Below are 22980 nucleotides of genomic sequence, written 5' to 3'. Positions count from 1 at the left end.
TAAAAATAGGATGATCATATGGTTACTACTCACCTGGAACCTGATTTTGAGAGTGAAGGGGCACTTGTACTAACTAAGCTGTGACAACAGGCGCAGAGGCTGCGTGTTGGGCCCCCTGCATCTACACATGCACTTCTCCCTTTCCTCTCCTAGTGGCAGCTTCGGAATCCAGGGTGGGCCTCGGGACCCACAGGATCTTGTGTGTGCACACTAAAGTTTGAGATGTGCTTTGTTATTTTTATCCCCAATTTGTAGATGGGGACAATGAGACAGAGAATATAACTTAAGGTCACACAGCTAGAAGATGGTGATGTTGGGATTGGAACGGATGGCTAGCTGTCTGCCTGGAGCTGCCGTGTGCAGCAGGGAGACAGCAGGCTGTCTGCCACGGCCTCAGATCTTGGAAGTTGGGGGTAAAGTGGGCTACATGTGCCATTAACAACATTCAACATAGTGCTACTGTGGTTCAATCGGTTAGCGCATGGTATTGATATCCTAACAACATGCAACATGGGCCTGTAAGTGGTTTTAAGCTACATTATTGGTTGTGGGGTGTTTCTCATCTCTAGCCTGTCACTTTTTTCTGTTTATTTTTGGCAGAAACTTGGGAACTGTGGGTGCTGTTGCCTTGGACTGCAAAGGAAACGTAGCTTACGCCACCTCTACAGGGGGCATCATAAATAAAATGGTTGGCCGAGTTGGAGACACACCGTGTATAGGTAGGACCGGGGGACAGCTCCTGCACCTTCCCCTTCCTTCCCTGTCACCAGGGTCTCTTCCCCTCTCTTCTCTGCCCCTCTCTTCTTTTCTTTCTGCATTTCCTTTCTCCTCTTGGTGGCAGCTTAAGCACTTCCAGGAATGGCAATGGGGCTGTTCAGGGTACTGCTTTGCAAGGGCGTTTTTCCTACGTTGTGTGTCTTTGGGGGATGACTTGGGGAGGGAAATGGAGGTGGGGGGCTAACACTGCACCCAAACTACCCTGTAGTGCCTCTGTTTTCTCATTAGCCCTAGAGTCAGGAACTACAGACTTTACAGAGGGTTAAGTACGTGCAAGCTCTTCTCAGGCATGGGCTCAAATTAATGATCCAAGATAGCTGAGAACTTAAATTTTCAGTTATTAGATTTGAGTGGCATGAAAAGTGATACACTTCTACATAAATATTACAGATTGAAATGTTCATGTTAACAAGGAAGCACATTACCACTCTTCTGGGAGTGGGTAAGAGGCAGGGCGAGGGGGGTGCACATGTTCACTCCATGCAGACTTTCACACTGTTCTCGTGGGAAGCCCAAAATGCCTACAGATGATTGAAGTTTTGAGAAATATCTAAATTGTTCTATCTGTCCCAAAGAGCAGCTTATACTATTAGTGAAAAACTAAACCTACCCTCCCTCTAGTGGTTAGCAATAATCTGCACCTAACAGTTTTTGTTTTGTTTTTAAGAGACAGAGTCTCGCTATATCACCCTCAGTAGGGTGCTGTGGCATCAGAGCTCACAGCAACCTCCAGCTCTTGGGCTTAGGCAATTCTCTTGCCTCAGCCTCCCAAGTAGCCAGGAGGACTATAGGTGCCCGCCACAATGCCAAGCTATTTTTTGTTATTGTTGCAGATTGGCCAGGGCTGGGTTCGAACCTGCCACCCTCAGCATATGGGGCCGGTGCCCTACTCACTGAGCCACAGGCGCTGCCCCACACTTAGCAGTTCTTGATACCCTTTATTTTGTCACTCACTTAGAGTTTTCTACTTAGCAAAACCCCTACCAAACTCTGCCCAGTCAGTAGTGCAAGTTTTGTATCCAGCTGGGTTCACGCCAGGCTACCTGGGCCACCCCAGGTCAGATTCCAGAAACCAACTTCAAACTTGAGTCATAGTGATAACACTTGAAGAGAGAGCAGGCATGGCCTTGTTACACTGGAGAATCGAAATCCCCAATGACCGTACGAGAGAGCCAGACACCAATGCAAATCACACGAGGGTGTTTATTCAGGCTCGAGCCAGGGCTGCCGGCATTCCCAGATGCAACTGGGGCCGAGAGCCCCGTGCTCGTAGCCCGCCAGGTTTTTTATGCAGTGGTTATGGGGTGAGGGGCGTGGGAAACAAAGCGCGGCCTTAGGGTCGGTTATTTCTTATGCTGACACTAGAATTTAATGCTGATAGGGTCCCGCCAATCTCAACGGCGGGGGAGGGGGAGGCAGGTTCTGATGCACTCTGGGAGATAGGGACACATCCCGGGAGATAGGGAGGGGTGTGGTTTACTAAGAAACGAAATAAAGGATTTTCAGTTTGCTTTTAAAATGGAGGACAAAAGCCTAAAATGATGAAAAGCCCAAAATGGCATCACTGGGTCCTTCATTCCCCCCTTCTCATTGTAACTAGGAGGACCCAATCATGGGACCTCCATGGTGAGTATGAGATGTTCAGGGGGGCTCAAGGGCTGATACTGGGCCCGGAGAACCATCAGTTGCACCATTCCAATTCGTTCTTTTATAAACTTTATAGGTTTGTTAACTAAGCAGAATTAGGGGGTCCAGCTATGGCAGAAATAAGGGTGGTGAGCCATGGGGACCAATTAAACATAGCGTCATACTAACTCTGAGCTTGCTCTCTTTCATGTCTACGTTTCTGTAATTCTTCTCGTACTAGAGTCATGGATTCTTTAACTACTCCAGAATGGTCAGCATAAAAATAGCATTCCTCTCCCAGAGCAGCACACAATCCCCCTTGTTGCAGGAACAACATATCGAGCCCCCTCGGGTTCTGGAGCACTACTTTGGAGAGGGAAGTGAGGGAGTCCTGAAGTAGAGTGATGAATTTTTCTATTCTTTCTATATCTAGATGAATGGTCACTCTTAGTGCCCCATAGTTTTTATCTTGGAGGACTAGAGCTGAGATCCCAGTGCCCGCCCTTGCTAACCCCAGTCCTGACAGGGCGGAGATGGTGAGTGCTGTCACTGGTTCCCTTTTGAAACGAAGGCCTGTGCTTTCAAATCTCTGAAAAACAGCTTCTTGTTCATGGTAATCTTCCTTGATGGCAAACGGGTCTGCCAACCCGACGTGGGTGTGATGGACCCACACGGCGATGCCATCGACCTTGAGTGTGGTGGGGCTGGTCAGAATCACAGTGTAAGGCCCTTCCCACTGGGGTTCGAGAGTTTCCTGCCGGTGTCTCTTGACATAGACCCAGTCCCCTGGCCGGAACTTGTGAGGCTCTAGGATCGGGCCTGCCGTGTAGGTGGCACTCAGGTGGTTCCAATTCTCTTTCTGAACCTGCTAGTAACAGCAGAGGGAAAGGAGAAAATCTTCATCATTTGCCTCTATGCGGTTATTTGGAATAATAGGAGGTGGTCCCCCATAGAGAATTTCATAGGGAAACAGACCTAGGGTATAGGGGGAATTTCTGACCCTATATAAGGCAAAGGGAAGGAGAGTCACCCAGTCTCCGCCAGACTCCAGGATTAATTTAGTTAAGGTCTCTTTTAAGGTTCTATTCATTATTTCTACCTGTCCTGAGCTCTGGGGCCTGTACGTACAATGTAATTTCCAGGTTTTTCCCAGTGCAGTGGCTACCCCTTGAGTTATCTGAGAAATAAAGGCTGGCCCATTGTCTGAGCCGATTAAAGCTGGCAGTTCATACCTGGGAAGAATGTCTTCAAGCAGCTTTTTCACCACGATTTGTGCGGTTTTGTTTTTGGTGGGGAAGGACTCCACCCACCTTGAAAAGCTATCTACAAAGACTAAGAGATATTTGTACCCATACCGACCAGGCTTAATCTCTGTAAAGTCCACTTCCCAATACGCACCAGGCTTGTTTCTCCGCTCACGGTTTCCTTGGACAGTTGGCCCAGCCCTGGCATTGGTGAGCTGACAAGCCTTGCAAGCACTGATTACCTGATTGACCTTGGTGTCCAGTTGTTCGATTTTGATCTTTGCACAGTGGACTAAGTCCTTCAGTCTTCTGTTGCCCTTATGGGTGGCCTGGTGCATGCGCTGCAGCACTTCCACCCCTAGCTGTGCTTTCCATCGATGGTGCGCCACCAGCCGTTATGCTGCGGAGGGCTGTGTGCCTGGGGTATAGTGCAGAGCCATGCCAGGTCTTCCGGGGTGTACTCAGGCTTCTCTGGCAGGACTGGCGGCCCAAGGTCTGGCAGGTGATGGTCAGGGTCTGGGCTGCACTAAGGGCTGCGCCCTTGGAGGCCTCATCCGCCCGGTGATTACCTCTGGCCACTGGGGTGATTGGCTTCTGGTGCCCTGGGCAGTGAATGATGGCCAACTTTTTTGGCAGCCAGATGGCTGCTAAGAGAGCCAGTATTTCTTGTTTATTCTTGACTGTTTTTCCTTCTGCTGTCAGCAGTCCCCTCTCTTGGTAGATGGCTCCATGGACGTGGGCCGTGGCAAACATGTAGTGGCTGTCGGTGTAAACGTTGATCTTTTTCCCTTTCCCCAGGACTAGAGCTTTGGTGAGGGCGATGAGCTCTGCTCGTTGGGCAGAGGTACCGCCCAGGAGTGGCTCCGCCCATAGTCTCCGTTTTGGAGACTACCTCCGCTCCTGCATACCTGTGTTTGTCCTTCATGAAGCTACTGCCATCCGTGAACCAGGTCTCTTCGGCGTCTGGCAACGGCCAGTCAGTAGGTCCTGGCAGAGGCTGTGGACCTGTGCTAGAATGTCCTGGCAGTGGTGGATCGGTGCCTCTGTGTCCGGGCTGGGCAGAAGAGTGGCGGGATTCAAGGCAGCACTGGGAGGAACCAGACCCGTGGCGGATTCAGCAGCAGGCTCTGATAGTGCATTAGCCATGGGTTACTTATCCACCGGTCTGGGGGCTGCTTCAGGACTCCCTCGATGGCATGGGGTATGATTATTAATAGCTTCTGCCCCACGGTGAGTTTATCTGCATCTTTTACCAGGAGGGAGGTGGCTGCTATGATGCATAAGCAAGGGGGCCACCCCAATGCTACCAGGTCCAGCCTTTTAGACAGGTAGGCTACTGGATGAGTCCAGGGTCCTAGAGTCTGAGTCAATACTCCTTTGGCTACCCCTTTATGTTCATCCACATAGAGATGAGATGGTTTTGTAATGTCAGGGAGCCCCAATGCGGGGGAAGAAAGCAGAGCAGTTTTTGTTTGTTTGTTTGTTTGTTTTTATTGTTGGGGATTCATTGAGGGTACAATAAGCCAGGTTACACTGATTGCAATTGTTAGGTAAAGTCCCTCTTGCAGCAGAGCAGTTTTAAGTCTATGAAAGGCTAATTCTCTTTCTGTCGTCCATTTAAAGGGATGCCCCTCCCTCATGGCTTCATAGAGGGGTTTTGCAATTTCAGCAAGGCCTGGTACCCAGTGTCGAGGGAACCCTGCAAACCCCCAAAACTCTCACACTTGCCTGGGGTTTGCTGAGGTCGAGATCTTAAGTACAGTCTGCTTCCTAGCCTCAGTGAGCCACCTTTGACCATCTTTAAGGGTGTATCCTGGGTAACTTACAGTTTGCTGACAGATCTGGGCTTTCTTTGCCGATGCCCAATACCCCTGGTCCCCCAGTGTGATGAGCAGGTCTCATGTGCCTTGCAGGCAGTCCTGTTCATTGGTGGCCACCACTAGAATGTCATCTATGTACTGAAGGAGAGTTAGGTTGGGGTGCTGCCTGCGGAACTCACCCAGGTCTTCCTGCAGGGCCTCATCAAAGATGGAGAGTTTTTAAACCCTTGTGGCAAGTGGGTCCACGTTATGTCCACTGATGCCACTCTCTGGATCACTCCACTCGAAGGCAAACAGGGCCTGGCTCTGGGGATGGGGCCAGTGAGCTTAAGTTGTAGGGGTTTCATACTGTCGGGTGAATGTCCATTACCCGCTTATTAACCTCCTGGAGGTCTTGAACTGGCCAGTAATCATTAGTGAGAGGCTTTGTAACTGGTAACAAGGGGGTATTCCATGGGGACTAGCAGAGGATCAGAATCCCGGCATCCAGTAGCCACTGAATGTGTGGCAGGATTCTGTTTCTGGTTTCAGAGGTCATGGGATACTGTCTTACCCACACCAGGGCCCAGTGTTTTGCCAGTCCCACTCCTCCCGTTTCAGCCCAGGCTGACGGGTAGTAGTTCAACCACTCAGAGACAACTGCTTGGCTTGGTGATAGAGGCTGTTGATGGAGTTGATACTTGTCTTCCAAGCACAGAGTGAGAACATGGACAGGATGTTGCTATTTGTCTGTAACCTGTGACGTTCTTTGTTTTAAAGACATTTGTGCTCCAATTTTACTAAGGAGGTCTCTACCAAGTCTGGGATGACCATAAATGCGTGTGACACTCGGCCTGCCCCCATGTCCACTGTTTTTAGACTTCTTTCAAAAATAATTTAATTAATAATCTTAAAAAATTTTCGGGGCACACCTAAGATCTTTTCATAGCACACCATTTGCAAATCACTGCCCTACAACCATAATTCTTCTCTATCAAGTAGTTTGAGTCTATACATACACATATACAATATATTGGGGAAACACAAAGAATAAGTTTTAGCTTATGCTGAAGACTTCATTTTATCATTTTCCTGCAGTCTGAATTCATTAAACAATATTAAAGAAAACATGAAACAGGAAGAAGTAGGCAAACTTATGCCTGCACTCACTCAACTAGCTTTTGGCATGAGCTAAGTGTAATTAAGTTAAAGACTGTGGTCTCTGAATTCACATTAGATGCTAGTGGCCAGTTTTCATCCAGGCACTTGTGTATCCTGCAATCTGTCCTTGAAAATGGCGTTTTCATGAAGGCAGATATATACTAATGTTACTTATTTCATTATCAAGGTCACTATGCTTCCCCACTAGGACACATTGTCCTGTTTTTTGGTTTGTTTGTTTGTTTGATTGTTTTTTGACTGGCCCAGTGGCCAGTCTCCCTGCAGTATGCACACTGATCTCTCAGTAGCCGAGGTCGATCCCCCTGGGGTGACTCCCTACCTCCTCCGGCAGCCAGTTTCCGCAACCTCCGCTCCTTCTCTTCGGAGCCACTTACCGGAGACCCCGCATTAGAGTTTGGTGGTAAACCTGGAGTCTCTCCTTACCTTCTGCCATATTGAAATTCCAATCTGGCCAGGTCAATGGGAACGCAGCTTCAATTAGTGCTGGATTTGTGGTAGGCTGCCTATTGTTGTCTAGGACAGACTTCCGTGCCTCTGCCAAGATTCGGTCCCACTCCTCGGTAGTGAAGAGGACCTGTAGCAGTTCCTGGCAGTCGTCCCAAGTGGGCTGAGTGAAAAGGACAGAATCTAATAAGTCAATAAGGGCAGTGGGTTTTTCTTTTTTTTTTTCTTTTTGTAGAGACAGAGTCTCACTTTACTGCCCTCGGTAGAGTGCCGTGGCGTCACACGGCTCACAGCAACCTCTAACTCTTGGGCTTACGCGATTCTCTTGCCTCAGCTTCCTGAGTAGCTGGGACTACAGGCGCCCGCCACAACGCCCGGCTATTTTTTGGTTGCAGTTTGGCCGGGTCTGGGTTTGAACCCACCACCCTCGGCATATGGGGCCGGCGCCCTACTCACTGAGCCACAGGCGCCGCCCAAGCGGTGGGTTTTTCTGAGAACTTAGGGCTCTGTATTTTTCCAGTTGTATAGGTCATTCGTGGCGAAGGGCCAATAGTGTAAAGTTCCCTCCTGAGGAGGGCCCACCACCCGGAGCTGTAAGGCAGTAGAATCAGCTACAGCCTGCCCAGGCTGCCCAGATGCCTCCCATAAGGCCCTTCTGCGGGTATGTGGTGGACTGCCAGCAGGTGGCTGCTGCTTCAGCCTCTCTGGGGCCTGCTGAGCATTGTGGCACGCCTGAATTAAAGGGAGGTAAGGTGGGGAAAAAGTTCTTCTGGGCTTGCCTCTCTCGGCAACACAGGATACAGAGGTGCGGAGGTGGGGGTTCTAGCCTCTTTGGGTTTAGGCTTTTCCCGCAGGGCAAACACTGTGCTGGCCTCAGTTTTCTCCAACCAAGGCAGTAGGATACTTTTCAGCCAGGGTGGGGGGTTCTCAACCAGGTCCTGCTGCTGGCACGCTGCCACTGGGCCTGAGAGGGCAGGGGTGCCAGCATAGCTGACTCCATCGCGGCCCGTGTTCTGGCTCAGTCCGGCTACCCAGCACCCAGGCTGTGGGAAGAATGGGGCCAAGGAGGGGGAGATGCCCACTGCCCAACCCGGCTTCCCCCCACCACGTGCACATGCACATGGTGGGGTGGCCACCAGTGCCCACCAGGCTCCCCGGGGGCGGTTGCAATGCCCACCACAGCCAGAGCCATCCACAGGAAGGGCCTGGCTTACATCCAGAGTTGCCACTGCTGCCGGCCCTGGCCCCAGCCCCCTGGATGCCTGGGGCCCCACCCACCGTGGTGCCCTGGTTGCTCCCTATCCGGCCCTGTGCCCCTGCACCGGCCCCCTCTGCTCCATGCCAAGAATACTCCTGCAAAGGGTCACAAGTTTATTTTTCTTTACCACTAGACCCAGGTTCTAGAAGTGGTCAAGGATAAGTGAAAGGGGGGTCATCTGAGTCCATCCATCATCAGAGTCGCCCAGTCAACATGCAACACAACACACACAATACAAAAGGCAGACACAGCTGGGGACTGAAGTGAAGCAAAACTGAAAGTAAATGGACGGATCTAATGGATAATTTGATGATTCAGGTGTAGCTATTAAAACAGGGTAGGTGCCAATATTGAGGGAGAAAATTGTGAAGGTGCTTCCCAGCGGCGGGAGAAAAATCATCAGTAATGGTCTGAATTCAGCATGAGATGCATCATTAGGGATGATAACGGGTTCTGAGAGCTGCAGAACTTCATGGAGGATTCAGCCAAATTCTGCTTCTACCCAGCCCTTGTTGGAGTTGGAGCAAGATGGCGGCCGAGTAACAGCTTCCCTGCAATTGGGCATGGTGAGTCTGGGGAGATAAGACTCCAGGCATCTCTGGCTGGTGGGATCTGCCTATAATCATCCCTTTGAGGATGCAGGGAGTCAGCAAGGGACATCTGGACCCCAAGAGGAGGACAAAAACAGTGGAAAACTGGCAAGTGGTTGCGTGTGTACGATCGACCTAATACCCCGGCAGCCATAAGTACAAGCAGCAGTGAGACTGCAAACCAGAAAGGCCTTACATGTGAACTGTTTTGGTGTTTTTGGACTTGGCACTCAGTCAAACTGCCTTGGGGAGAGCTTGAGCAGGAATGCGGAGAACTTTCGGCATTGTCTAGGACCCCAGACTGAGCTGCTAAGCCGGACAGAGCTAGTAGTGTTCGGCTGTGAGCCACAGGGAGCCATTGTGAGAGAACTGCCCTGGCAAGCTCCGCCCTTATGGTCACAGAGCAAGGATAAGGCAGGAGCTAGTAACCTAGTGACTGAGCAGCCTAAAGGCAGGGACTGGGGTGCCTTACAGCCTTAACCCTCAGGGGCAGAGTGAGACCGGTTTTGGCACACTGAAACCTCGGGCTGTTGCCCTGGGTAGAGTGCCGTGGCGTCACAGCTCATAGCAACCTCCAACTCCTGGGCTTGGCGCCGCCTGGACCTCCATAAGAGCTGCACCACGATCCCCAATCCACAACCCACACCCACCGAGCCTCTGCATGCCCTGACCAGGAACTGCGGGAGCCGCGCAACCCTGTGTCCTCCCTCCTGTACCCTCCCTGCCTTCACACCGAACTGCCTCCTGTGCAGAGCCCTTCTCCTGGACAGAGACTGCTGGAACATGCCTTCCAGAGCCCTCCCTGCCTCTGTGCAGAGCCCTTCTCTTGGCCAGAGACTGCTGGAGCCTTGGGCTCTCTGAGCCAAAGTCACTGGGCACCAGGCACTCCCAGAACCGTGTGCACCACCTCCCGCCCTGTTGCTAGATCCGGGTATGTCACACTCTGGAGCTGCTTCCACAACCAGAACTCCCCAGCTGGGGCAGCCCCAGAGGAACTACACAGGGTCACTCCCTACAAAGATCCAGCAACAATAGAGTGATCCCGCTGGGGTCTATCTTGGAGAGACACCTCCCCAACTCTGAGGACAGCCAGAGGGAACAGTGAAAAACAATCATGAGGCGAAATCAACACAAAAACTCTGGCAATATGAATAATCAGAGTAGATCAACTCCCCCAAGGATCAATGGGGCAGACACAGCACAACATCTCATGCACAAACAAATAGCTGAGATGTCAGAAATCAAATTCAGAGTCTGGATAGCAAATAAGATTGAATTAGAATTCCAAGCCGTAACCCAAAGGATATCTCAAGAATTCAATGAATTCAAAGACCAAATGACCAAAGATTTTGACACATTGAGACAAGAAGTTGAAGCCTTCAAAGATCTGAGAAACACAGTAGAATCCCTCAATAACAGAATGGAGCAAGCAGAAGAAAGGATTTCTGACATTGAAGACAAAGCTTTTGAACGCTCCCAAACTCTAAAAGAGGAAGAGAAATGGCGGGCAAAAACAGATCACTCTCTCAGAAAGCTCTGGGATAATTCGAAGAAAACCAATATTTGTCTTATAGAGATCCCCGAAAGCAACAAAGTGGCTTCACAAGGCACAGAGTGTTTTCTCCATGAGATTATGAAGGAGAACTTTCCAGACATGCCAAAAGATTCTGAAATTCAGATAGCAGACAGTTTCAGAACTCCAGCATGACTCAACCCAAATAAGACATCCCCCAGACACATCATAATCAACTTCACTAAAGTTAATATGAAGGAGAAAATTCTGAAAGCAGCCAGACAAAAGAAAACCATCACTTACAAGGGCAAGAATATTAGAATAACTGCAGATCTTTCTGCTGAAACCTTTCAAGCTAGAAGAGAGTGGTCATCAACTTTTAATCTCCTAAAACAAAATAACTTTCAACCCAGGATCCTGTACCCAGCTAAACTGAGTTTCATTTATGACAGAGAAATTAAATACTTCAATGACATTCAATGTTGAAGAAATTTGCCATAACTAAACCAGCTCTCCAGGATATTCTCAGACCGATCCTCCGTAAAGACCATCATAATCCTCCACCACAATATTAAACCCACCCAGAAAATTTTGATCAAATTCCAACTTCCACAGTCGCAAAAGGATTAAAAATGTCCACCGGACTCTTGAAAGGCTTATCAATATTCTCAATTAATGTGAATGGTTTAAATTGTCCTCTAAAGAGGCACAGGTTGGCTGACTGGATACAAAAACTCAAGCCAGATATCTGCTGCATACAAGAATCGCATCTTACATTAAAAGACAGATACAGACTCAAGGTGAAGGGATAATCAGCTATACTCTAGGCAAATGGAAAACAGAAAAAAGCAGGCATTGCAATCCTATTCGCAGACGCAATAGGCTTTAAACCAACCGAAATAAGGAAGGATAAGGATGAACACTTCATATTTGTTAAAGGTAATACTCAATATGATGAGATTTCAATTATTAATATTAATGCACCCAACCAGAACACACCTCAATTTATAAGAGAAACTCTAACAGACATGAGCACCTTGATTTCCTCCAGTTCCATAGTAGTTGGAGATTTTAACACCCCTTTAGTAGTGCTGGATAGATCCTCCAAAAAGAAGCTAAGCAAAGAAATTTTAGATTTAAACTTAACCATTCAACATCTGGACTTAATAGACATCTACAGAACATTTCATCCCAACAAAACTGAATACACATTCTTCTCATCAGCCCATGGAACATACTCCAAAATCGACCACATCCTAGGCCACAAATCTAACCTCAGCAAATTTAAGAAAATAGAAATTATTCCTTGCATCTTCTCAGACCATCATGGAATAAAAGTTGAACTCAATAACAACAGGAACCTGCATACCAATACAAAAACATGGAAGCTAAACAACCTTATGCTGAAGGATAGATGGGGTTATAGACAAGATTAATAAGGAAATCACCAAATTTTTGGAACAAAAAAACAATCAAGACAGGCATTACCAGAACCTCTGGGATATTGCAAAGGGAGTCCTAAGAGGGAAATTTATAGCACTGCAAGCCTTCCTCAAGAAAACAGAGGCGGCGCCTGTGGCTCAGTGAGCAGGGCGCCGGCCCCATATGCCAAGGGTGGCTGGTTCAAACCCAGCCCTGGCCAAAACTGCAACGAAAAAATAGCCGGGCGTTGTGGCAGGCGCCTGTAGTCCCAGCTACTCAGGAGACTGAGGCAGGAGAATCGCCTAAGCCCAGGAGTTGGAGGTTGCTGTGAGCTGTGTGATGCCACGGCACTCTACCCGAGGGCGGTACAGTGAGACTCTGTCTCTACAAAAAAAAAAAAAAGAAAGAGGAAGTTAATAACTTAATGGGACATCTCAAGCAACTGGAGAAGGAAGAACACTCCAACCCCAAACCCAGCAGAAGAAAAGAACTAACCAAAATCAGAGCAGAATTAAATGAAATTGAAAACAAAAGAATTATACAACAGATCAATAAATCCAAAAGTTGGTTTTTTGAAAAGATCAATAAAATAGATAAACCTTTGGCCAACCTAACCAGGAAAAAAAGAGTAAAATCTCTAATTTCATCCATCAGAAATGGTAACGATGAAATAACAACAGACCCCTCAGAAATTCAAAAAAATCATTAACGAATGCTACAAGAAACTCTACTCTCAGAAATATGAAAATAAAGAAATCAACCAATACCTGGAAGTACGCCACCTACCAAGACTTAGCCAGAATGAAGTGGGAATGTTGAACAGGCCTATATCAAGTTCTGAAATAGCATCAACTATACAAAAGCTCCCTAAAAAGAAAAGCCCAGGACCAGATGGCTTTACATCAGAATTCTACTAAACCTTTAAAGAAGAACTAGTACCTATATTACTAAACCTCTTCCAAAATATAGAAAAAGAAGGAATATTACCCAACACATTCTATGAAGCAAACATCACCTTGATCCCCAAACCAGGGAAAGACCCAACAAGAAAAGAAAATTATAGACCAGTATCACTAATGAATATTGATGCTAAAATACTCAGTAAGATCCTAACAAACAGAATCCAACAACACCTCAAAAAAATTATACACCACGACCAAGTGGGATTTATCCCAGGGTCTCAAGGCTGCTTCAATAATGTAAATCTGGGCGGCTCCTGTGGCTCAGTGGGTAGGGTGCCGGCCCCATATACCAAGGGTGGTGGGTTCAAGCCTAGCTCCGGCCAAACGGCAACAAAAAAATAGCCAGGTGTTGTGGCGGACGCCTGTAGTCCCAGCTACTCGGGAGGCTGAGGCAAGAGAATCGCCTAAGCCCAGGAGTTGGAGGTTGCTGTGAGCTGTGTGATGCCACGGCACTCTACCGAGGGTGATAAAGTAAGACTCTGCCTCTACAAAAAAAAAAAAATATATATATATATATATATATATATGTAAATCTATAAATGTAATTCAGCACATAAACTAAAAAATAAGGACCATATGATTCTTTCAATTGATGCAGAAAAAGATTTTGATAATATCCAGCATCCCTTCATGATCAGAATACTTAAGCAAATTGGTATAGAAGGGACATTTCTTAAACTAATAAAGGCCATCTACAGCAAACCCACAGCCAATATTGTATTGAATAGAGTTAAACTGAAATCATTTCCATTTAGATCAAGAACCAGGCAAGGTTACCCATTGTCTCCATTGCTCTTTAACATTGTAATGAAAGTTTTAACCATTGCAATTAGGGAAGAAAAGGCGATCAAGGGTATCCACATAGGGTCAGAAGCGATCAAACTTTCACTCTTCGCATATGATATGATCGTATATCTGGAAAACACTAGGGATTCTACTACAAAACTTTTAGAAGTGCAGCGGCACCTGTGGCTCAGTCGGTAAAGCACCAGCCCCATATACCGAGGGTGGCGGGTTCAAACCCGGCCCTGGCCAAAACTGCAACCAAAAAATAGCCGGGCATTGTGGCAGGCACCTGTAGTCTCAGCTACTCGGGAGGCTGAGGCAAGAGAATCGCTTAAGCCCAGGAGTTGAAGGTTGCTGTGAACTGTGTGAGGCCATGGCACTCTACTGAGGGCCATAAAGTGAGACTCTGTCTCTACAAAAAAAAAAAACTTTTAGAAGTGATCAAGGAATACAGCAATGTCTCAGGCTTCAAAATCAACACCCATAAATCTGTAGCCTTTATAATATACCAACAATAACCAAGTTGAAAAAACAGTCAAGGACTCTATTCCTTTCACAGTAGTGCCAAAGAAGATGAAATATTTGGGAGTATACCTAACAAAGGACATGAAAGATCTCTACAAAGAGAACTATGAAATTTTAAGAAAAGAAATAGCTGGAGATGGTAACAAATGGAAAAACATACCATGTTCATGGCTGGGAAGAATCCACATTGTTAAAATGTCTATACTACCCAAAGCAATATATAATTTTAATGCAATTCCTCTTAAAGCTCCATTGTCATATTTTAAAGATCTTGAAAAAATAATACTTCGTTTCATATGGAATCAGAAAAAACCTCGAATAGCCAAAACATTACTCAGCAATAAAAACACAGCAGGAGGAATCACGCTACCAGACCTGAGACTGTACTATAAATCGATAGTGATCAAACAGCATGGTACTGGCACAAAAACAGAGAAGTGGATGTCTGGAACAGAATAGAGAACCAAGAGATGAATCCAGCTACTTACCGTTATTTGCTCTTTGACAAGCCAATTAAAAACATTCAGTGGGGAAAAGATTCCCTATTTGACAAATGGTGCTGGGTGAACTGGCTGGCAACCTGTAGATTGAAACTGGACCCACACCTTTCACCATTAACTAAGATAGACTCTCACTGGATAAAAGATTTAAACTTAAGACATTAAACTATAAAAATACTTGAAGAAAGTGCAGGGAAACCTCTTGAAGGAATCGGCCTGGGTGAATATTTTATGAGGAGGACTCCCCAGGCAATTGAAGCAGTATAAAAAATACACTGCTGGGACCTGACCAAACTAAAAAGCTTCTGCACAGCTAAGAACATAGTAAGTAAAGCAAGCAGACAGCCCTCAGAATGGGAGAAAATATTTGCAGGTTATACCTCTGATAAAGGTCTAATAACCAGAATCCACAGAGAACTCAAACTTATTAGCAAGAAAAGAACAAGTGATCCCCTCTCAGGGTGGGCAAGGGACTTGAAGAGAAACTTCTCTAAAGAAGACAGACGCACGATCTACAAACACATGAAAAAAGGCTCATCATCCTTAATTATCAGAGAAATACAAATCAAAACTACTTTGAGATATCCCCTAACCCCAGTAAGAGTAGCCCACATAACAAAATCCCAAAACCAGAGATGTTGGCGTGGATGTGGAGAAAAGGGCACACTTCTACACTGCTGGTGGGAATGCACACTAATACATTCCTTCTGGAAGGATGTTTGGAGAATACTTAGAGATCTAAAAGTAGACCTGCCATTCAATCCTATAATTCCTTTACTAGGTTTATACCCGGAAGACCAAAAATCACAACATAACAAAGACATCTGTATCAGAATGTTTATTGCAGCCCAATTCATAATTGCTAAGTCATAGAAGAAGCTCAAGTGCCCATCGACCCACGAATGGACTAGCAAATTGTGGTACATGTATACCATGGAATATTATGCAGCCTTAAAGAAAGATGGATACTTTACCTCTTTCGTGTTTACATGAATGGAACCGGCACATATTCTTCTTAGCAAAGTATCTCAGGAATGGAAGAAAAAGTATCCAATGTACTCAGCCCTACTATGAAGCTAAATTGTAGCTTTCACATGAAGGCTATAACCCAACTATAGCACAAGACTATGAGGAAAGGGCCAAGGAAGGGGAAGGGAGGGGAGAGGTTAGGGTGGAGGGAGGGTAATGGGTGGGGCCACACCTACGGTGCATCTTAGAATGGGTACAGGCAGAATCTACTAAATGCAGAACACAAATGTCTACATACAGTAAAATGAAAATGCCATGAAGGCTACATTGAACAGTTTGATGAGAATATTTCAGATTGTGTATGAAACCAGCACATTGTACCCCTTGATTGCACTAATGTACACAGCTATGATTTAACAATAAAAAAAAAAGAAAGTAAGTAAATGGACGGCCTGATGCTCCTCCGTGGGCGTACCCGCCCTTACTCAAAAGTCCTTAGGGGACCGATTCCACGTGATCCCTGTAGGAGGCTGGGGAGTTCCACATCCCAGATCCTACTCAAAGCCCTAAGGGGATCAATTCCACGTGATCCCTGTAGAAGGCTGGGGGGTTCCACATCCCAGATCCTACTCAAAAGCCCTAAGGGGATCGAGGCTGGGGGTTCCACATCCCAGCCTTCCCCCAAGGAGGTGGGAACGTCTTCCACTGCCTCCGGTCAGTGGCCCTCCAGTGCGTCCACCTAGACTGTCTTCCGACCACAACCCAAAACCTGCACAGTACAGAAAGAATTCACAGAGACAAACAAAGACACGTACACTTACCGGCCCTCCAGGTGGAGTCTCTCGGGGTCTTGGGGATTCCCGGCCAATGCACCAAATGTTACACCCGAGAATCGAAATCCCCAATGACCATAGGAGAGAGCCAGACACTGATGCAAATCACACGAGGGCGTTTATTCAGGCTCGAACCAGGGCTGCCCGTGTTCCCAGACGCAACTAAGGCCGTGAGGCCCCCGTGCTCGTCGCCCGCAGGGTTTTTATGCAGTGGTTATGGGGTGAGGGGCATGGGAAACAAAGCGCGGCCTTAGGTTTGGTTATTTCTTATGCTGACACTAGAATTTAAGGCTGATAGGGTCCCACCAATCTCAACGGTGGGGGAGGGGGACGCGGGTCCTGATGCACTCCAGGAGATAGGGAGGGGTATGGTTTACTAAGAAACGAAACAAAGGATTTTCAGGTTGATTTTAAAATGGAGGACAAAAGCCTGAAATGATGAAAAGCCCAAAATGGCATCACTGGGTCCTTCAGCCTCAGTCCTCAGAGGTCCTTGTCCTGGTGGTGAGACCAAGTGTGCTCTCCCCTAGCAGCTCCATGGCCCTGTGTGCCCCGTCGGGAGAGATGATGCCAGGGACCAGCAGTGGTCACTGTGTACTCATGACAAGTGCATGTGGAGGGGGACGCTTTCACGGACCTGTCACCCATGCCAGGACCTCTCTTGGAGTCACCATGGCCTTTTGTAGTACTAAAGTAAATGAAAAGAAAACAAAGACTTGGCCACTTCCAAATGTTAGGGCCTATTGACACCATGGGATATAGGCAGCTCATCCCACAGCAGAAGCTAATAGGAAAAAGGATAAGCAACTCTCTCATTGCAGTCGTTCATTCACTGCCCCATGTCAACTCCCTCCAGAGCCAGGTCCAGGGGTATCCACCTCTGAGAACCCTTGCAGCCTGGTGACATTCAGAACAACACCTCAACTCCTAAGTCCATGTCCAGCATCAGTTAATAAGACTAGTGTCAATCATGTAATGCTTCTGTATCAACTAGGAGAAAGCAAAGGTGAACCCTTCCAAGGCCAAAGGTAGCTGGTGTGAAAAGATACGGGAATGACAGGAATGACAGAGAGAAGGTTGTAAGGTTGATTAATCCAGAGCAAAGTGAGGAAGAAGTCTTAGCAAAATAACCTTACCTCCAGACCCCCACTTACATGGGTAACCCAGAGTAGTTCCCTCAGGTGCAATCAAGCCTGCCCTCAACAAACAGAACTGACCTCCAAGTCATTGGACCATATGCATTGATGTTAGTTTTCCCCAAGTTATTTAAACTTGACGGCCTTCTTGGGGATGTAGTGATGGCATGTGGGGTGGGAGGAGGTGGGGAGGGGGCTGGCTCACTGAGCAGGCTGGGTATGCTTCAGGAAGAGCAGCGCTGCCTGTAGCACGCTGTTAGGCTCCTTTATCCTCCTGGATTTCGGAGCATTTACACAGCACTTAACTGGCCTTCTTTGCATCCATGGGTCATGGATACTAATCTGACCTTACAATGTGTGTGTAAATTTCATGACTGCTGCTGCTCAGTTGAAACTAATCACCTTCTTTGAGCAGGATCTGGAGGTTACGCTGACAATGGCATTGGAGCCATTTCAACCACCGGGCATGGGGAAAGCATTCTGAAGGTGAATCTGGCCAGACTCACTCTCTTCCACGTAGAACAAGGTACACAGACCCTAGAACAATTTCAATAATTTGCGAAGGCAACTACATAGAAGCTATTTGATAAATGTATGGAGAAATACAGGGTGGACATAAAGTTCATGTGCGATTTACTATGTTAAACTATTTTTTTTTTTTTTAGACAGTCTCATTTTGTTGCCCTGGGTAGAGTGCTGTGAAGTCACAGCTCACAGCAACCTCAAACTCTTGGGCTTAAGTGATCTTCTTGCCTCAGCCTCCCAAGTAACTGGGACTACACACACTTGCTTGGGCTGGTCTTGAACTTGGGAGCTCAAGAGCTACACCTGCCTTGGCCTCCCAGAGTGCTAGAATTACAGGCATGAGCCATGGCGCCCGGCCAGTGTTAAACTGTTTTAGATGACACACAGACTTCACGAACACCCTGCATATGCACCCTTCCCTTTCTTGTTTGCCGCACATGTTGCTTTCGGATTGTGAGCACTTTGTTTTGATTCCTCCCACCTTCTGTTAGAATCTGGAGAGGAGAGCGTTTAGAACACTTGGCATCTCAAGAGAAGGGGGTGTCAGGGAGACCTTGAGCCCAGGTGTAGGAGAGGAGGCCCTGTCTCGGGTCTGGGAAGCAAAGACACTGCTTCTAAGCATTCAAGTAGAAATTATTTACCGAAAATCTTTAACTTTGGCTTTTCGCACTGCAAATGACCTTCCCATCACGTTCACTTCAGTAATGTGTGTTGTTTTCAACCTTTCCTCAGGAAAGTCACTAGAAGAGGCTGCCAACTTGTCGTTGGGTTATATGAAGTCAAGGCTCAAAGGTTTAGGTGGTCTCATCTTGATCAGCAAAACTGGAGACTGGGTGGTAAAGTGGACCTCTGCCTTGATGCCCTGGGCAGCCGCAAAGGATGGCAAGCTGCACTCCGGACTCGACGTTGATGAAACCACTATCACGGACCTGCCCTAAGTCCCTGGAAGATTGTATTCTAGATGGCAGCTTGGAAGTAAAGTGCAGTTTCCTGGTGTGGGGGCGCAGCTTAATCAATTAGATCTAGAAATGGAAAAATTATGTTGTCTGTCACTCATTTTGTTGCCTTGATCAGTAAGTATCTGCATATATGGTTGAGGGTGGGTTCTAAATTTCTGTATTGATCAAAGTAAGACTAGAGAAGATGACCAACTCTAGTACTAGAGCCTTTCTCGCGCACAATTCCTGTCCTGCAAGGTTAGAAAGAAGTAGTACAATCATGATGTGGCAGAACAGCCCCGGGGCAGGCAGTGCCTTTTGAAACCAGGAGAGGTGGGGAGGGGAGGGCCCAGTGGAGTGCAGTGTTTGAAAGGGAGGCAGGAGCAGCAGGAGAGCTAATGTACAAAGTCCAGGGGAACCCTGGAATGTTCACTTGAGTTGCAAAAAGAAGCCGTAAAAGCAAAAATCCTTTAAGGAAAATGTTCTTCATTTATGAGTAAAATGATTTTTCTAAGAAAGTTCCAATCTTCTCTGACTCACTAACATAGACCTGTTTCCAGATACTTCCAGAGGACCCTCCACTAACTCATAGCTCCCTAACTGGGAGACAAAGGGTCTAAATGAAGACACTCTGGGGTTCCTTGAAGTCTGAGGGTTTTCCCGGGATCACAGGTGAGCCCTCTTACCTAGTGTTCTCCCACAATCCAGCTTCAGCCTGCTACCCCCCTCTGGTATAAAGGGTCATATAGTAAGGAATGGGCTCTCCACTTCTGCACTCTCTCCAGCAAAAGGAAGGAGCTGGCTGGTGTGAACAAGACACCATGATGCCCTGAATTCTCATATGTCCAGTGCTGTGGGACACCCCCTCCTGCCCCACTGAGTCGGGTGCTGTCCAGTCAGCATGGTGAGGAAAGTAACTTCCTTGGTGGAGAATATTCCTAATAGTCTCTCTTTACACTGGAAATGTTATATCTGCTATGACGTATCTGCTCAATATTTTTAGTCTGTCAGGAATTACTTTTTCTCTGGCAAGAAAATTCATAACTTTAAATCCCATGTGTCACTAATAAAATATATTTTGAAAGAATAACAGTGTGGTCAGGAGTCACTCTTGACAAAGACCAGAATGTACACAGCTCTCCTTTGGTCTCAGTGATGACAGGTGCACTGGGTAAAGAGACCTTGAGATGGGGGGTTGGGTGGTATCCACAATACATCCTGCCTCGTGGAGTGTTTTTGAAAGATCTGAACTTTGTCTGAATGGGTTAGGGAAGAAACCAACCCCCCATTTGCAAATATCAACAGAGTTTTTGGATCAGTCTTCTGCACTTTGACAGCACTCACTGTAGACAGAGGTGTGCAGTCCTGGCTCCTTCCCCTAAACCCTCCCTGGGCCTACATTAGCTGCTCTGAAGCAGAAAGAAATGGCATTTGGTGATAGAACTGAGTTTGAATCCTGCTTCTCCCCACTACCCAAGTGACACTGGGCAAGTTAACTTTCAAGAATTTTTCACACCTGCGGTGCATCTTACAAGAGTACATGTGAAACTTAGTAAACGTAGAATATAATTGTCTTAACACAATAACTAAGAAAATGCCAGGAAGGCTATATTAACCAGTGTGATGAAAATGTGTCAAACTGTTTATAAAACCAATGTATGGTGCCCCATGATCACATTAATGTACACAGCTATGATTTAATATTAATTAAAAAAAAAGAATTTTTCAGCTGGACACAGTGGCTCTTGCCTGTAATCCTAGCACTCTGGGAGGCCGAGGCGGGTAGATTGCCTGAGCTCACAGTTCGAGACCAGCCCTAGCAAGAGCAAGAACCCATCTCTAAAAATAGTCAGGCATTGTGGTAGGCGCCTATAGTCCCAGCTACCTTGGAAGCTGAGACAAGAGAATTGCTTGAGCCCAAGAGTCTGAGGTTGCTGTGAGCTCTGATGCCATGACACTCTACCAAGGGAGACAAAGTGAGACTGTGTCTCAAATAAATAAATAAAAATAAAAAGTATTTTATTGAGTGACATATTCACTGAGGGCTACCACAAGAGTATGCAGACTGAGTAATGGTTTAACCACCTGAAATTTGTTTTCTCAGTTCTGGAAGCTAGAAATCCAAGGAGGTGTCTGCAGTGTCTCTGGGGATCCCTGCAGGCACTTGCACCACGTTCTGCACGTGCGCATCCCTGGAACCTCTCTGTGTACCCTAATCTCCTCTCAGAAAGACACCAGTCCTACTGGATCAGGGTCCACCCTAGTGGCCTCATTAACCTTGATGACTTATTTAAAGGCCCTAACTCCAAATATAGTCGCAATCTGAAGGACTGGGGTTGGGGCTTCAACAAATGAACTTGGGAGAGGACAGAATTCAGCCCCTAACAGGAGGCAGAGCAGAATGCTATCAGGGGTTGAAAAGTGAAGAGACCTTTTAGAGAAGAAACTTACTAAGGCAGTAAGGAAAAAAAAAGAAAGGGAGGGGGTTATAGAAGCCAGGTGGAAGATACGATTTTGAGCTTGTCTCATTGCTTCTCCCAATTCACAGGGAAATTAGCTGTAGTTAGTGAAGTCAGCTGAGTGCTTGGCCACTTGACCTCTTTGCTGGGCCAGGTACTGGGGTGCAGGGTCAGCAGCCCCGTTGTGCAAAGCCAATATGGGTATTATTGCCCTCAGACCTGGGTCCTACAAAAAGCCGCCTCCATTGGCCTGGGGTTTCCATAAGCAGAGATGCATATAGTTCTCGCTTTGCACACACTGCGGTGGGGCCTGCTCCACCGCTATTTGTCAAATGAACGGGCAGGATGTTGTCTAAAGACAAGCTTGTCACCACTCCTGTGCCACAAGAGGGCAGCAAAGGACAAGTCTCTCCCAGCAGCCCAAAGCTGGTTGGTTTATCTCTTGGATCAGAACATCTACTTAGAAAATTCGAATCCACAGAGGGTCCCTGTTCCTGACCCCCATTTTTATCTAAACATTACAATTTATTTTAGAGCAGAATTATCCAAAACAAATACTAGCAGATACCCCACAGAACTCATCCAAATCAACGATGGAAGCCCCTTCCACACCAGCCTGTCCTCTGCCCTCAGGTGTTCCTTCTAGCCGGGAAGACTGATGGACAGTAACTTGGCCCTATGTCAAAACAGTGAGAGAATAAGAAGCACAGGAGGGTCCCAGAGACAGTGTCCCTCTGGGGGAGGAGGGCAGGACATGCTAGAGTTGGGAGTTTGCCTTCTGCTAAGCTGCAGAGAGGAGGCCAGGATAAGGAAGGGCCTTAACTTTGTATTTGGGAATAAACATTTTCATCAAATTACATCCTTTCCAGACACATTGCTTTTTAGCATAAGGGATTATAAATAATGCAAAGGAACACGTCAGTCCTCTTCACGGTCCTGACATCAGAAATGATGGTGTGCGGGAAAGGGACTTGCTCTCCCAGCCCCCCACCTGCCCCTCTGAAGCCCTCCATCAGCCTTCATCTTTGCACATGCCCATCACTGAATTTGGATTTTGGAGCTGTTTCGAGGGAACAATGAAGTGCTGAGCTTGTCCAGCTAAGAAGAATGCAGGTGTCCACTCTCTCTCCTCTGCACAGCCGTGGGCACGACCCAGCAAGAAACAGCCTGGCTAAAGGACAAGGCAAAACCAGTTCTAGGGATGAGGCTGGGAGGGAGGTTGGGCCTGAAGGACAGTGGGTGAGACATGGGTGCCCATTAGTGGCCTCAGTGGAGTAAATATTGTCAATAATCAGTGGAGTAAATACTGTCAAAGGAGAGGCCTTTCTGCCCCTCCTCACCCCACAGCCATGTGCCAGAAAGAGTTGAGCCATAGTTCTCTGTAGCACTCTCTGGAGAAGTTAAAAATATGCAGAAGGAGACACAGGGTTTATACTACCCTTTTGAAAGATAAAATGTAAGGCCTAGAGGAATTGGAGTTTTCCCCCAAGAA

At 47.0% G+C, this 22980-nt stretch overlaps 1 protein-coding gene across 2 annotated transcripts in view; it reads left to right on the top strand.

The window, feature by feature from the left end:
- Positions 1-20800, top strand: part of ASRGL1 (asparaginase and isoaspartyl peptidase 1) — a 43389-nt gene extending 22589 nt beyond the window's left edge. Inside the window, exons 5-7 of one of the 2 annotated variants that reach the window (XM_053562289.1) lie at positions 601-719; positions 17982-18092; positions 18824-20800. In XM_053562289.1, coding sequence (XP_053418264.1) covers positions 601-719; positions 17982-18092; positions 18824-19029 — 436 coding nt within the window. In that variant the 3' untranslated portion in view covers positions 19030-20800. The remainder of the gene's footprint in view (positions 1-600; positions 720-17981; positions 18093-18823) is intronic. The other variant, XM_053562288.1, reaches the window with a different exon arrangement.
- The last annotated feature ends 2180 nt before the right edge of the window (positions 20801-22980 follow it).

The sequence above is a fragment of the Nycticebus coucang genome, chromosome 14, assembly GCF_027406575.1.
Source record: "Nycticebus coucang isolate mNycCou1 chromosome 14, mNycCou1.pri, whole genome shotgun sequence".
In the NCBI taxonomy this organism is placed as follows: domain Eukaryota; kingdom Metazoa; phylum Chordata; class Mammalia; order Primates; family Lorisidae; genus Nycticebus; species Nycticebus coucang.
The sequence above is the reverse complement of the archived record's forward strand: the minus strand, read 5'-3'. Positions and strand labels throughout refer to the sequence as shown.